Source organism: Cajanus cajan, chromosome 3, assembly GCF_000230855.2.
Source record: "Cajanus cajan strain Asha chromosome 3, NIPB_CcT2T_4, whole genome shotgun sequence".
Classification (NCBI taxonomy): Eukaryota; Viridiplantae; Streptophyta; class Magnoliopsida; order Fabales; family Fabaceae; genus Cajanus; species Cajanus cajan.
Window position 1 is genome coordinate 40,487,000 of NC_138519.1, and position 15,477 is coordinate 40,502,476.

The 15,477-nt window shown below is 31.0% G+C and overlaps 1 protein-coding gene across 1 annotated transcript; it reads right to left on the minus strand.

Annotated features, from left to right (window-relative positions):
- Window positions 1-586: 586 nt before the first annotated feature.
- LOC109791108 (NAD(P)-binding Rossmann-fold superfamily protein) lies at window positions 587-15,051 on the minus strand. The gene is made up of 9 exons (XM_020350365.3): window positions 14,668-15,051; window positions 12,621-12,733; window positions 12,419-12,472; window positions 12,204-12,288; window positions 11,897-12,002; window positions 10,387-10,473; window positions 10,166-10,263; window positions 5,836-5,945; window positions 587-803 (listed from the first exon to the last, which is right to left on the minus strand). The coding sequence occupies exons 1-9, from the start codon at window positions 14,948-14,950 to the stop codon at window positions 738-740; spliced, it is 1,002 nt and encodes a 333-aa protein (XP_020205954.1). The 5' UTR covers window positions 14,951-15,051; the 3' UTR covers window positions 587-737.
- Between the last annotated feature and the right edge of the window lie 426 nt (window positions 15,052-15,477).

A 15,477-nucleotide genomic window follows, 5' to 3' on the forward strand; every position in this document is an offset into this window, starting at 1 on the left:
CAGGTCAGGCTTAGTTTCAGAGGTCAAAAAATCATGCTTATGAACTCTCAGAGACACTTACTATTCACATATATGGCTCCCATGTACAAGACTACTGAGTATGATTTCTTGGTCACTCCTTTTTCTTTTCTTTCTCTCTTAGTTTTATGCTAGTTTTGTTTAGTGTAGTGTAGTGTAATGTAATATTTCTATCACTCTTAATAATCCTTGTGTACTGTAATTTCACCATATTGAAACTAAAGAATATAATTTCTATAATTAATATATGTGTTGTTCACTCAATTCATTTTAATATCTATATGTATGAAACTTGTTTTGTAGTAACCATCGATGAACTCTTGAAAATTTTTGCATATTAATTCATGTAAAATTAAACTTTGACTAATATTGTATATGATTTCATGTATCTTTTGTACTTTACATGCACGTAGCTCATTTATGAAGATGTATTGCCAGTTAAGAATATAAACTACTTCAATCCCATCTTAATATAATTCTAAGTAGTCTTCTCATCTAATTCCCACCTTAATCACCTTAATCGGGACATGTACCTGAATTGAAAATTGCTAGTTGGAATAAAAAGGGCTATAAACGGTTTTCGCCATAAGCAGAAAGCCATCTCTTATTCTTTCTGATATGAGTTTTGGCCTCAACAAATTAGAGTAACTTAAATCACATTTCAGATTTCTTATAATACACATGGCTTGAAATGCTTTAAAAGTTTATTGGTAGTCCAGTTAGCGTGAGTGCGCAGCCTCGAATAATTCTTGCCACTTCTTAGATTCATTTCCTGGACCTTCCCCCTAAAATTTGCAAACAATGTTTTTAAATGTGTCAGCATTTGATTAGCGATAAATAAGAATCACAACAGTAAAAAATAATTAAGAATTTTACAATATTATATCTTGTGAGTATTGGAGAAATAGTAAAATACTAAAATGATTACTCCAGACTGAAATACAAGCAACAAAAAAACACAAGGGCTGAATTAAAATATTAACAAATCTTAACTAATTTTACCTCATTTAAAGGTGTAATTCCCAAAATAATTTTCATTTAATTGATATTCAATTTTCAATTACCATTTTTTATTATTAATATCAAACTCTATTAAAGGGTATTTAAAAAAATTATGTTCTAAATGAGATTAATAAAATTAAATGATGTCAACCAATTTTCTTAGTTTGATTCATTTCTTTTTTACCTATATTTCAATTCCAAGAGAGTATTGTATTTTTATGAAATATGAAATTACTAACATTGACCTTACTTTGTACGGGTCACATTTGTAACATCTAGTTAATTTTAAAAATAAATAAATAAACATTTTAGATTAATTGAGTTATAATATAGAGAAAGGTTGTTCCTAATATATAGATTAAGGGGTGGTAAAGGAGAGAGTATTGAGTTGACTCAACCTGGAGGCTTATTAAAAGAAATAAAATAAAGTAGATTAGGTTATTATGAATCTTTTGAAAACCTAGAGTAGGAACCTAGAAAAGAACACCAGAGGGAGTGAGAAATAGAGACTAGAGCCATATGAAGCATGTAGAATCATGAAATTATCACTCCAGGTATAGGACGAGTGAGATTATTAAATCCATCAACATACATGAGGTATAACTGTACAAAAGTGACCCTTAAACCTCTGAGGTTGTTTGTTTGATTTGTATTGATGTATATGAATTTGAGAATATGTTATTGCTTTGTTTTACGAACCAATAATTTATCTGATTAAATCTATTTGGTAATGAGTTTATGTATCCAAGGTTTTGGTATTATATGTATGAATCTGTGTCTTGAATGCTTAGTATATAAAATGAATTTTTAGAATTTGCAAATTTCACTTGGCCATTAAAATAAGGATTTCAAGAAAACCTAAACTTAATCTTTTTGAATATAAGAATAAGTGGTTTGAAAAGAAAGCAAAAAGAGTATTCAAAAGATTAAACAAAAATATTTTTAACTGGAAAATAAAAGCTTTCTATATCTTAAGTTTTCATAAAGCTAATTTTGGTATTATCAATCTGGTAATCGATTACCAGGGCATGTAATCGATTACCAGAGGATGAAAACTTCTCTGTTCAAAATTGAAATGTTAAATGCTCTCTAGTAATCGATTACCAGTCATTGTAATTCATTACTAGAAGTTAAATTTCAAAATTTGAATTTAAATTATACAACGTTTCAAACATTTTGAACTTAAACCGTTGTAATCGATTACCAAGTCTTGTAATCGATTACCAAAGCCTATTTTCTGAAAAATTATAGAGAGTTATAACTCTTCATGAAAAGACATAATCCAAGAAACAATTGTCTATAAATACCTATAATTTTTCAGAGAAAAGTGACGAACTCTATTGTGAAAATCATTTACAAAATCTACTTGACCAAAGTCATTTGTAAAATCTCTAAAAGAGTTCTTTAAGATCATAAAAGTGTAATATCCACTCTTCAAGAGAATCATTCTGTAAAATTCAATAGATCATTAAATCTGTAAAGGAGAAAGGGTTTTTCTCCTTGTTGGTGTTTGAATCTCAACACAAGGAAAGGGAGTTCCGAGGTGTTGGAGTATTCAAGTCTTGTAAGGTTTACAAGAGTAGTGGAAATCTCAAGTGAGAGACTTGAGGACTGGATGTAGGCAAGATTGGCCGAACCAGTATAAAATCAAGTTTGCAATTTTTCTTTCCCTACACTTTTAATTTCTTGTTATTAATTGTAATTGTGTAATTTGCATCATCATTCGTTCTTTACATACAAATTTGTCTAAGGAAATAAATTGATAAGAAAATAATTTGGAAAAGTTTTTATAAGAGAAAAATTTAGAAGACTTAATTCACCCCCCCCCCCTCTTAAGTTAATTGAGGCTAAGTGACTAACATCCTCGACACTAGGTGTGGGGATATCCACGTGGGGCGGTATTGAGATAAAGGTCCTACACCTTGCCATGTCAAGCACAAATGATCGCACATTGAGCATGAGTTTGGCATAAAAGTAACTGACCTCTCAACACCGGGCACGAGTTTGACCTTGCTAAACACCATGTTATTTTCCCAAATAAGGTTAATTGTGTGAATTAATTAATACTTGAGAAGCCATGACGAGGGATTAACACTAAAAATTAATAGGATGAAAGCAATGAGTTCATAACATATAAGAAGTTAATTGAATGGTGTAATCTTGTGTGTGTATGTATAAATTTTGTTGTATGAAAAGTTATACTGAGCCATGATTTGATGAATTACTATGAGTAATGTGATGAGATGTGATAGTTAAGTCTAGTGTTGTTGACTGACAAATGAGAAAATGGTAGTTGCATACATGTAATGTTGAGATATGATTGTTGAGTCCATGCATACATACTTTATTCGCAGGATAATGTGAGTCTATACAAATGGACTATCATAAGTCATCTATGTATGCCTCAAGGGTATTATGGTGGAGAACCTTTAATAGGAATGGGAGGTAACCATGGAAAACTGTAATACTTTGACAAGACTATGATAGACATACCCTAGTTAGGTAGTGATGTGCATGGTTAAATTTATAAAAAAAACACATCAAGCCATATTGCACGTTTTTATCAAATTGAATCGATTTATGAATCATTTGAACTACATCAATAATCCGATTCAAAATGAAATCACTTTTATAAACAAGTTCAAAACTGTTTAGAAACGATTTTAGAATCAAACTTATTTCAAATCAATTTTAAGAATTGAACCTGTTAAAAACCAATTTTCTTAAGAAAAAATAGTATTTTTTTTCCTTTTAGAATTGTGAGCAAAAATTATGATTAATGCACTTTTTAAAAACAAATTAGAAATATTTTACTAGTTAGACATTTAACTCAAAGATTAATTAAATAGACAAACACATCTTAAAGGGTAGAAAATTGTCTATTTTATTAAAAACATTTTTTAAAAGAAAAAAAAAAGTTTACATAAACGAACCCATAAAGATCAACTCAAAAGCATTGAAGAACTATAATTGTCATGTGAAAAATTAATTATGGAGCATGATTTGATAATTGACATTTACTTTAATAGTTAAAGACAATAAAAAAGTTTAAAAAAAAAAAAAAAAGCAAAATCAAAAACATAATGATCATAAACAATATTCAAACATTTAATATGATATTGTAAATCTCTAAACATTGAGACATAAGTAAATTAATTTAATTTAATTTAATTTAATCATTTAAAAGTGGTGTGCCAATACACCAAACCCAATTACAGATGCAGTTCAATTTTTATAATCCATTTTATGTAAATAATGTGTTTTGTTATTTTTCAAATTGTTTTTTTTTTTTAAATGGTGCAGTTTGACTTCAAATTTAAACGGGATCATTTTTTTTTTGCACACCCGGAGCCTAGGACGGTTTATGAGGAATCACTATAGATGAATGGTCTCATTCCACTGCCCCTCAACTATTCTAAGTAAACGTCGATGAAGAGATTTGCCACCGTATGCATATAGAGTTAGGAGCATGTATCTTGAACAGTCTTTATAATTACAATTGTGAATGATTGAAGTACATGTCTTGTTAGTTATTGATGATGGATCAATGCATTGCCATTGTTGTTCTAAATGAGTAGATGAGGATTGATGGGTATCTCAAATTAATTAATAATGTGGATGTGTGTAACTACAATTATACTTCATATATGTTGTGTATGGATGAGATGCATTCTTACTCCCTAGAATTATGTTGTTTGTATTTAGGTTGCTTGTCATTTGATAAAGGAGAAATTTAGAGCTTCACTTGTCTAAAGATTTTGCTCTAATTAGTATGATATTGAGGCGAAGATTTATAGCTTTAGTATTTTATTTGGAATAATTCAAGTTTTAATTAATCATGTTTCATATCAGAGATTTTTTAAATAGGCAATTTGTACCTTGTTTTAATTTTACCCATTATTTAGAGTAAGTTGTAGAAAAGATTTGTGAACCCTCTTACTGAGAATTGATGTCTAAGAAACTTTATATTAAACATACTTTTGGTTTTAAAATTTATTACATATTGAATTCTGCATTTAATTATTCAGAGTAAAAAGATGTCACAAAAATTTTCATTTTCAATTTAAATTTTGATTTATAAGTGATATTACTAAATTTATTAGAAGTATCAAAATTAGGCAAAGTGCAGATGTTAATGCTTCAAGCATAGTAAATCTATATCAATGGATAAAAATGATACATTCAACCATAAGTTCTTTTTATTCTTCACTTCATTAAGACTATTTTACCCTTAAATGTCCTTATTTATTTTAACTTTTTTTTTTGCATTTTTACACAGTCTCTCATCGACAGTTAATCTCTACACTCATTTACCACTCACATCATTTTTATTTTCTTTTTTATTTTTTATTTAAATAAAAACACATAAAAGCATGAAGTAACTCTTCCCTACTGGTAAATATAAAAATTGAACATTTTTTTTTTGTCAACAGACATTGAAAATCATCTGAGTAATCTGACCAAACTAAACTGTGCTTTCTTGAGTCCTATTCAGTTGTATTAATGTATGCTATTATGTCCAAATTGAAAATTTGAAACCCATTTTATTAATAACTTTTGGATATATTAAACACTATGTTATATTTGCTGCTAAATTGTTTTGGAAAATATGGCATTGCCACCAAAGGAAAATATTTTCGGTGAGGTGACGTATTTTCCATTGCTAGATGGCTGAAAATCCATTAAGTAGAGGCATCAACTACCATTTCTTTTTCAGCTATCAACATAACATTCAAAAACAGAGGCGATTCAATCATGTGATTATGAGACATCAATTGTATATAGCTAATACCAAAATTACCACTGAAACTTTACCTCAACAGAGTTAACTTCATATACTTGGTTTTCAGTGACTTCGAGATCTAGTGCTTGCACGCAAGCTTCAGCAACCACAATTCTGCTGGCCTCTCCAACTAGTTTATCTCCTGAAAGCCGGTAACAAATTTCAAGAACTTTAAGCAAAAATACTAGCAAAATTGCAAAAAGTATCTACTATACTAAGGGAAGACACAAATAATATAAATAAACTTTCTATATCTGTTGGAAATATGGCTAAATATCTTTAGGAGAATAAATTAGTTTTTTATAAGAATATTTTATTTATATTTTAAATATTTAGATTTAATCTATTTTGATTATTTTAGGATTTGTTTCCTTATTTTTAGAATAGGATAATATAAATATTTGATTTTGTATAACAAATTTTCTCTATAAATAGAGACTTCATGAATAAAATTAAATTATGCTCCTCTGATAAAAAATAACATATAAAATATTCTCTCAGAAAAATATCATAAAATAACCCCATCATTGGTATCTAGAGCTAAGGTTATGACTTGTGGAGATGGAAGCAGAAACAAACTTTTCACAAGTTTCCCCACCTATTTTTGATGGAGAAAGTTATGATCTTTGGACAGTGAGAATGGAGGCATACCTAGAAGCTTTACATCTCTGGGAAGCCGTAGAAGAAGATTATGATGTTTCCAAGTTGGCAGACAATCCTACTGTAGCCCAAATGAAAATTCACAAGGAAAAGAAGATCAAGAAGACAAAGGCAAAAAGTTGTCTCTTTGCCTGTGTTTCACAAAATGTTTTTCACCATGATCATGACTCTCAAATCGGCAAAAGCAATTTGAGATTATCTAAAGGAAGAATATGTTGGAGATGAAAGGATTTGAAACATGCAAATATTAAATTTAATAAGAGAATTTGAGATACAAAGAATGAAGGAGATTGAGACAGTCAAACAATACTCAGACAAATTACTTAGCATTGCTTATAAGGTATGGTTACTAGGAACACAATTTCTTGATTCTAGAATTGTTGAAAAAATTATAGTAACTACCTAAAAGATATGAAGCTTCAATAGTGGCCTTGGAGAACACAAAGGATCTGAGTAAGATCACTTTGGCAGAAGTGTTACATGCATTGCAAGAATTAAAACAAATGAGGCTTATGAGAGAAGAAGGATTTATGGAGGGTGTATATTTAGCCTAATGGAGGAGCAACAATGGTGGCAAAAACAAGAAGGAATTGTTCCAAGAAAACAGTCAAAATAATAGCACTAAAATTTTTCCACCATGTCTTTATTGCAAAAAGACTAATCATCCACAACAGAGATGTTGTTGGTGGAGACCTGATTCAAAATGTGACAAGTGCGAACAATTAGGACACCTAAAATATGTATGCAATCTCATGAGCAACAAGAAGAAGCCAACATTGTTGAAGATCAACAAGAAGAGGAAGAAGAACAACTACTTCCAATGTCATGCTTTATGAACAAAAAACCCTCAAAAGTTTGGATTATTGATAATGGTTGTACAAACCATATGACTTATGATCGAGAACTCTTCAAAGAACTCAACAAAACTGATATCTCTAAAGTCTAAATGGGAAATGGAGCACACCTTACAGTAAAAGGCAAAGGAACACTGGTTATTAAAAGTCATTCAGGTTTGAAATTAATATCCGATGTTTTATACGTTCTGGATATTAATCAAAATTTATTGAGTGTTATTTAGTTGTTAGGAAAAGGCTATAAAGTATTATTTGAAAATAATAATTGTGCGATTAAAGATGTAAACAACAAAGAAGTGTTCAATGTTCATATAAAAGGAAGGAGTTTTATTTTAAATTTGGAGAAGGAGGAGCCAATTATAAATGAAGATACAAGTGAAAAGCACAAAGATACATGTCTTCAAAAGATGTTTGATGATCAAGAGGAGAATGAAGATGATGAAAAATCACCTTCAAAAGAGAAGTTCGAGATAAATGTTAAAGTGGTCTCAGTCAAGAAGGATTACAACAAAAATCACAAAAAGAAGAAACCAATCAAAAAGAGAAAAGTCAGATTTTGAAATTCAAATTTAAATTAGGTGATAAAGATATTCAGTCAAGGAGGAACGTTGGAAATATGCCTAAATATGTTTAGGAGAATAAATTAGTTTTTTATAAGAATATTTTATTTATATTTCAAATATTTAGATTTAATTTGTTTTGATTATTTTAAGATTTGTTTCCTCATTTTAGAATAAGATAATATCAATATTTGATTTTGTATAAAAAAAAATTTCTATAAATAGAGACCTCATGAATAAAATTAGATTATGCTCTTCTGATAAAAAATAACTCTTATAAAATATCATCTCAGACAAATATCATAAAATAACCCCATTAATATCTATGTCACATGTTGAGATGAAACATTAACATCTATAAGAAACCCCTATTCGCTCATGCATTTCATGCATAACTTCCCTTATAATAAATAATAATAATAATAAATATAGTACATACACAGCTCTTGTTGTGTATATGAGAGTTCACACATGTTTCTACATTGTTATGATATTATCTACTTTGAGCTTAAATCCTCATATTTGTTTTTGATAATTACCCAAAAGATAATGGAGAAATTGTGTGTTTGCAAACTCATCTTCCTTCTCTTCTTCTAACAATATGAAACTTTGTTTGTACCACCAACAATCTTCCCCTCAAACAAAAGGATCATGATTTGTCCTCCCCTTTTAGTGGAGGCCATAGATATTTGCACTGACATTCTTTTGTTAGCTTACGACAATGGGACAAACTACTTGACCTCCATGTTACCAAGAAGACTTTTTGATCTCCATATATGAACTAACTGTCAGGAAGACATTTGATACAAAAGATCTTATGCCAAGATCCAACAACAATCAGTCAGATTTTTTATATAAGGGATCATGTACCAAGATTCAATTCCATTTCAATCATACTAATTCAAGCCAGTTACCAAGTTGAACCACAGACTCTAATACTATGTGTTATGCATACAAGGATTCATGCACATGTCTCTATATTAATATGATATTGTCTACTTTCATCTTAAATCCTAATACATATACTCTTAGTAATTACTCAAAAAACCTTGTACCAATTGAGACATTTGTGTGTTTGTAAATCCGTGTTCCTCATATTCTAACAATGTGATACTTTGTTTGTACTTCCAACGAGAACAAACAATGGTAAGGGTAATAGACATGATTTATGATGTGTTAGATCATATGTATGATTATAGTATAAGCAATACCAACTTGTTTTTCTTGTTCTCCAAAATACAAGCCAACTAAAATCATATGATAGATATCCTTGGTGTGAGCAATATGAGAATTAAACACATCAACACAAATGAACTTAATACCACATCTTAACTTAAAACCTTAAAGCATCTAGTCTGTGAATCTTCCCCTCTTATATTTTACTGAACATATCTATCTCTATCTCATTCACATTTGCATACCAACACTTAGCCTGCAGTTAAATTACCCTTAGCCAAACCAGATCACACACCTTTCCCATCTGAAGCCTCCAACCCTATGCTACTATCTCTTTTTTCCTAACTAAATTCCATTGTTATGGGAGGATGCCTATAAAAAATTATCATTTTAATACATTGTCCATCAGCAAGACCACCCCCACCCTGCAGCTAAAGTGTAAAACTACCTGTTCACAAAGATCATTGTTAATGTTCATGACATAGTGCACTATATGTGGTTGGTTGAAAACATACCATAGACAATTGCCTCCATTGGTTCTTTGTATCATAAACCCTCCAACAAATACTACCGACAGTGAGGATTTGAGCCAACTGACACTTCAACTGATTCAACTCCAAACTCAGCAATTCATTCAGAATTGTTATTGGACTTGGGGCAGTAAAGGAAAGTTGGTTAGTTGAAACAACCAAACTGTTACAGCAGTAAAATCGCTTGAAATCCCTGTATGCTACCAGCATGGGGAACCCATTTTTAGACTCAACTCCTAGCAGTTACTGGTCTTAATAGATAAATCTTAAAATTGTTGCCAATGGAGGACTGTTGTACAAAAACCATCATACAATTATACATCTAGCTAAGGGTAATTCAACGACAGCTCAGCTCCAGCTTCATAGACAAAAAGGGATGGGAACCTGTTTTATTTTTCTGTCTTTGAAACAAGCTACATTTCTAGCAAATCATATCATTGGCTTGCTAGACTATATTTACATATACAGCTTCTATATCTTGGTAGTTAATTCAGGATTTCAGGAGAATATTGCTTAGGAAATTGACAAAAAAAAAAAAAGAAGAAAAAAATGCTTGCATATAAATGAGCATTATTCATATACCTTGACCTACAAGGACTGCTCGTCGTTGTCCAGCCGTTGCTTTGAGCAAAGTATTGAGATCATAAGATGTGTATGGTCCATCTGTCAACCTTCCAGGTCTAAGATGCATTTAAATATGCCATATGAGGAGACTTCAAAATTTTAAGACACGTAATTCAAGTTAAAAGTCCTCCCTCTCTTTGTTTGTTTCAAGTATGAAAAGGACAAAAAATTCACTTTACCTGATTATGGTAAATGGAAAGCCAGAACTCCTAAGAAAATCCTCCCCCATCTTCTTATACTTCAGGACACCAAATAGGTTCATAATGCTGCATAGAAAAAGGAACATTAACAAGTCCATGTGTGTCACTGAATAGTTATATCATTGATCACCTGGAATTTATTGCCTAATGAACTTCTTTACCAAAACCAAGTAAAAGGCATTTTAATGTAGTTAAAGGTACTAATGAAGAAGCAGTAGGGATAACAAGTATTAGTGATATCTCAGTGTTTGGACTCATACTAACAGCATAAGACAATTCATCTCAAAAGGAGGCTGCTACAAAAGGATGAATATGGGAATGATGCAGAAAAAGAATTTAAGGGGAATCATTTTTTCCAACATATACAACAACTATCATGTCTTGTCTCACTAGGTGGGAGTAACGACATATATTAATCAATCCAATTTGGCTCTATCAAAAACTAAATTTTCATTAATGAAGGTTGGCTCAACTGGTCAAAGAGTGTCAATTAAAAGGTCTTGGGTTCAAGTCTTACTAGTGGTCCATCATTGATAAGTCCTCTACAAGTACCAATGTAAACATCATTTAGACTTGTGTTGTTGTGGCATTCCCTAGCCTTGGAATAAGGCATCCCCCCCCCCCCCCTTCTCCTCAAAATTTTTATCAGGCTACATTCCATTTTAGACTCACCAAAGCCTGCTTGACTTGCTAAAGGGATCTAACACAAGGGTATGGCTTGATATTTAAATGTCTTTCTTCAATCAAAATCTATGCGGCACAATATTGAGCAATTCGTATGTGATGATGAGAAAAAGATTTTTTCAAATTTCTGTCTAGTGCGAAGACCAATCTTGTGTAAGGTCCTAGCAGAAGGAGGAACAACCTAAATCAATTCCGTTTTCAATGGAGACATCATCTACTCATGGTTTATTACAAAGTTACAGATTCTCTGTTGGATACAAGGAAGTGAATATCTAAGGCTAAATTCAGAATTCAAATTTTGTGGATTTAGGAATTGCTATTACTGCCCCTTCCCCTTCTGCAGGCCCTCAGTCAACTTGTAATTTGGGGGAATAGGATTACAAGTCCTAGTAATCATAACTAGGATAAGTTATCCTATTAATCAATCATAAATAGGATAAGTCCTATATAATTTTTGTAACTAAACAATAAACATAATGAAACCAAATCTTCAATCAAATATAGCCTACAGAAAACCAGTTATTGAATTCCAACAACAATATAAACATCGGTTAATTTTGATCTTAAGCTAATTTCATTTTGTGTTACACTTGAATTTGAAACCAAAAGAAGAAATATTTATAACCATCATGGACTGGTGAAACTGATGTTTTAAGGTTTAAATTAATTTCTCACTAGAATTTTGGAATGTCCCTATTCTGAATTACCAGTAAAAAAAGTTCTTCTTTCTTGATAGCCAACTGAGGATAGTACAAAAGGCACAGGCAACTTGGTTAATTAAGAACAAAATATGAGTTATACTTACTTCCATGGCAATTCATTAAACTTGGTCACACCTATCGATGACACAAGAACAACTCTCTTCACCGAGGAAGGCAATGCAGATACTAGATTCTTTACTCCCACCCAATCTTCAAATTAAATACTTTTAGTCAAAATCAAAATGTAAACAAAAGCTTGAAATGTAGATGAATTTATGCTGAAGGCAACTTGGAACTTTGAATAAAAGGCATCACTCTAATCCTTACATTTTTGACACTTGAATCTTCACCTAACTAATCTTCTACTTCGTTCTAATTATGACATCCAATGATGCAAGATATGATTCTTACCAACCCTCTCTGGTGTATTATCATCATCCCACCGCCTTGAAGGAAAAGCTGTTGTTCCTGTGCAGCAAATCACGTGTGTGACACCCTATAAAGCAAGTAAATAAAAAGCAAGGAAATCGGAAGAAATTTAACACATTTTCTTTCAAATGAAATGACTAATGAAAATAATTCAGATCAATCAAGTATTGTTCAGCAAAATTCTCTGAGGAGCTGACCTCAAATATGGATGGATCCATATCCTCCTCCTTCCTTGTGTCTCCTTTGAATACCTGTTATGTTCAGAAGCTCTATATAACTACAAAATAAATCTAGAATGGATGAAATCAAATTAACACACAAAGTTTGTAGCTCCTCGTAGGGACTACTAATGCATTTAAATTTTCACTTTGACTACTCATTAAAGAGTAGATGACGTACCTGCAGTTTCTCCTTATCTTGTTCACCAAACAGCTCTGTAGCTTTCTCAGGATCCCTAAGTATCAAGCGTGACTTAACATCCCGCTGAAGCAATGATGCTACTACCAGCTGCCCTGAATAGTAAGGGAACAACTGCCTCACAAACTTCCCCAAGCAAATTATTGGCATAAATTATGTATGCATTTCCACATTTTACAGCTCTAATCTGAACGCATAAAATAGCATTAAACAAAGGGGATCTCAAAGGCATACAAATGTATAAGGAAGGAAGGATACACAAATTAAAGAAGTTACTAGTTACTATACTCGTGTTTATTTAGTTGCAGTATTTCAATTAGTTCATAGTAAATCTTCAATTTAATACTACTAATTTCAGTCGGAGTAATAAAATAAAAGTAATTATAGTAATCTCCCTTTAATTTAATACTACTAACTATATTTATACTCTTTTTTCCTAAACAATTAGAGTAAAACAGTATTTGGATCCTTGAAAGGGTATGTCATTAACTCTTTAGTCCTTGAAAGTAAGAAGAAAAGAAAAGAAAAAAGAAAAAAAAAGCAAAGGTCTTGAAAGTTCTTGTTGTTTCTTTTAAATCCCTTAGTAATCACTTATTGTCATTTTAGTCCCTAAATATACATTAATGTTATTATTTTAGTCACATTTGTTTTTTGAATTTTGGATTAAAGTGAGTAATGATTTACACTTTAAACTTCAAGGATTATTGAATTTTTATACTTTTAAATACCAAAGTGTCTGCGAGACAACGACATACATTTTCAGGAATTTGAATGGTGTTTTAGCCAAAAAAAAAATTAACTTTCTTCCTTTAATTTAAATATAATTCTTAGTTTCTTACACATTAGCCCTTATCATATAATAATATTTACACATACCTTCCCTGATTTCAGGTAGCCATATATCAAAGCAGAAAGGGTCAAGAGAGATCCGCGTAATTTTGCAAGTATAATTAATGTTGGAGATATATACAATGAGTACAGCTCCAATTTTAAAAATGAGTGATAATAGTCATATGACCATTTAAAAATAATTATTATTTATCTTTTAACATAACTGTTTAAACATGATGTGCAAGTCTATATCTATGATTCTAAATTTTCTTAATAACCGTGTTCTGGCTGGTTAAGTTCCAGCGATCGAGACTCGATTTGGATAAATTTTTCTGCAAGTATTCATAGAAGAAGAAAGGTTTAATATATTATTTGATCTTTGAACATCTTGAGAATTTTTAACTATATCCCTAAACTAAATTTTTTTATGATTAAGTTTTTCCTTTTTTATATTTTGTAATTTAGCGGCCAAAGTTAGTGGTCCATTTACAATCCGTAAAATTTGACAAAATATTCTTTATATTTTCATACAACCAATTTCAATGTTTTGGAAATGATTTTGGGGGGTACTTTCACGTTTAAGGAAACTAGACAAATTTCAGTAAATAGGGTTTAAGGGTTTGGGATTAGTAATTAGAAAGATTACGAATATGTTAAAAGATTAGGATCGAAACTTGATATATATGACCGATGACATAGAATAATAATATAATATGGTTGCATAAGTATATAAAGAATATAAAAAATATAAAGAAAATGTTGTCAAGTTTCATGTATTGTAAACGAATCTCTAACCGTGAAAATCAAATAAAAAAAAATATATAAATAAATAAATTAAAGGAAGGACCTATTTCGAGAAAATTTAGGGAAGAAATGATATATTAAACAAAAAGAAAAAAAAATAATGAAATGAGTTGAACTTCTCAAATCTAACTAGTAACTATACACTTTGAATTATAAATACTAAAATCCCCCAAAACTAAGGTGATAAGCTGATTTTAACCTAGATAAAAGTCTACTCCAATTTACCTTCATATTTTATTCCTTATATATGATCATAATAAATTTTATCAATCTATCCGAACAAAAGCTAAACTAAGTTCAGTAGTGTAATTATTCCACGCAAAATAAAAAATAAAAATAAAAATGGGAACTATAAATTGAAGAGTGAGAGAGGCGAAGAAAAACGAGAGTTTACCAACGCCTCCGGAGCCACCAACAACAAGGACGAGTTTGGAGGAAGATGAATTGCGTTGGGAATCCTTCTTCGACTCCGAACTTTGAGCTTGAACCACTTCCGCGTTCAGAGCGTTTTGCGCATTCGCGTAAACGCGCTTCGAATTGCATCTCCGTTTTGAAGCCAAAGAAGACGGAGAAAAAACTCCGTTAGGCGATTTCGTGAAGAGGAAAAGTTGGCGCTGAGAAACACAGTGGTGTCGCTGGGCGAAAGGCAAAGGGAGCGTGGGAGATGTAGAAGCCATGAAACTCAAACGCGGACACAGAGCAAGAAGCGTGTCACGAGGAGGAAACTGCAAGTCTGCAACTACTATAATTAGACGCCACAATTTTTTATTTTATTTTGTTTTGTTTTTGGTGTTCGTTGATAAACGGGCACCTCAGAATTGAGCTTAATTGTTTCGGTGCGGTGACACGTGTCCAGTTGTTATGCCTCTCTCTTTGGTGTTTCCGGTGTCCAGTGTGAATGTGTGATCATAAGAGGAGTACTTATTTCAGTAAATTACGATCCATCTCCATTTTTTCGAGATTTATTTATTCTTAGAAGCATTTGGTTGGGGAAATACTTTTACTTTTTGAAAATTGTAAAAGATTATTAAAAATATACTTTTTTAAGAATTATTTTTATTTTATTTTTTTGTGGAAGCATTCTTAAGAGTACGATTTTGATTTTTTTAAGTTAAAAGAAAATTTTATGTATTTAAGAAAATCATAATATCTTTTTTTTAAATAAAAAATTATTCTCTTTCTCTCCTTCTATTTCTCTTTCTCT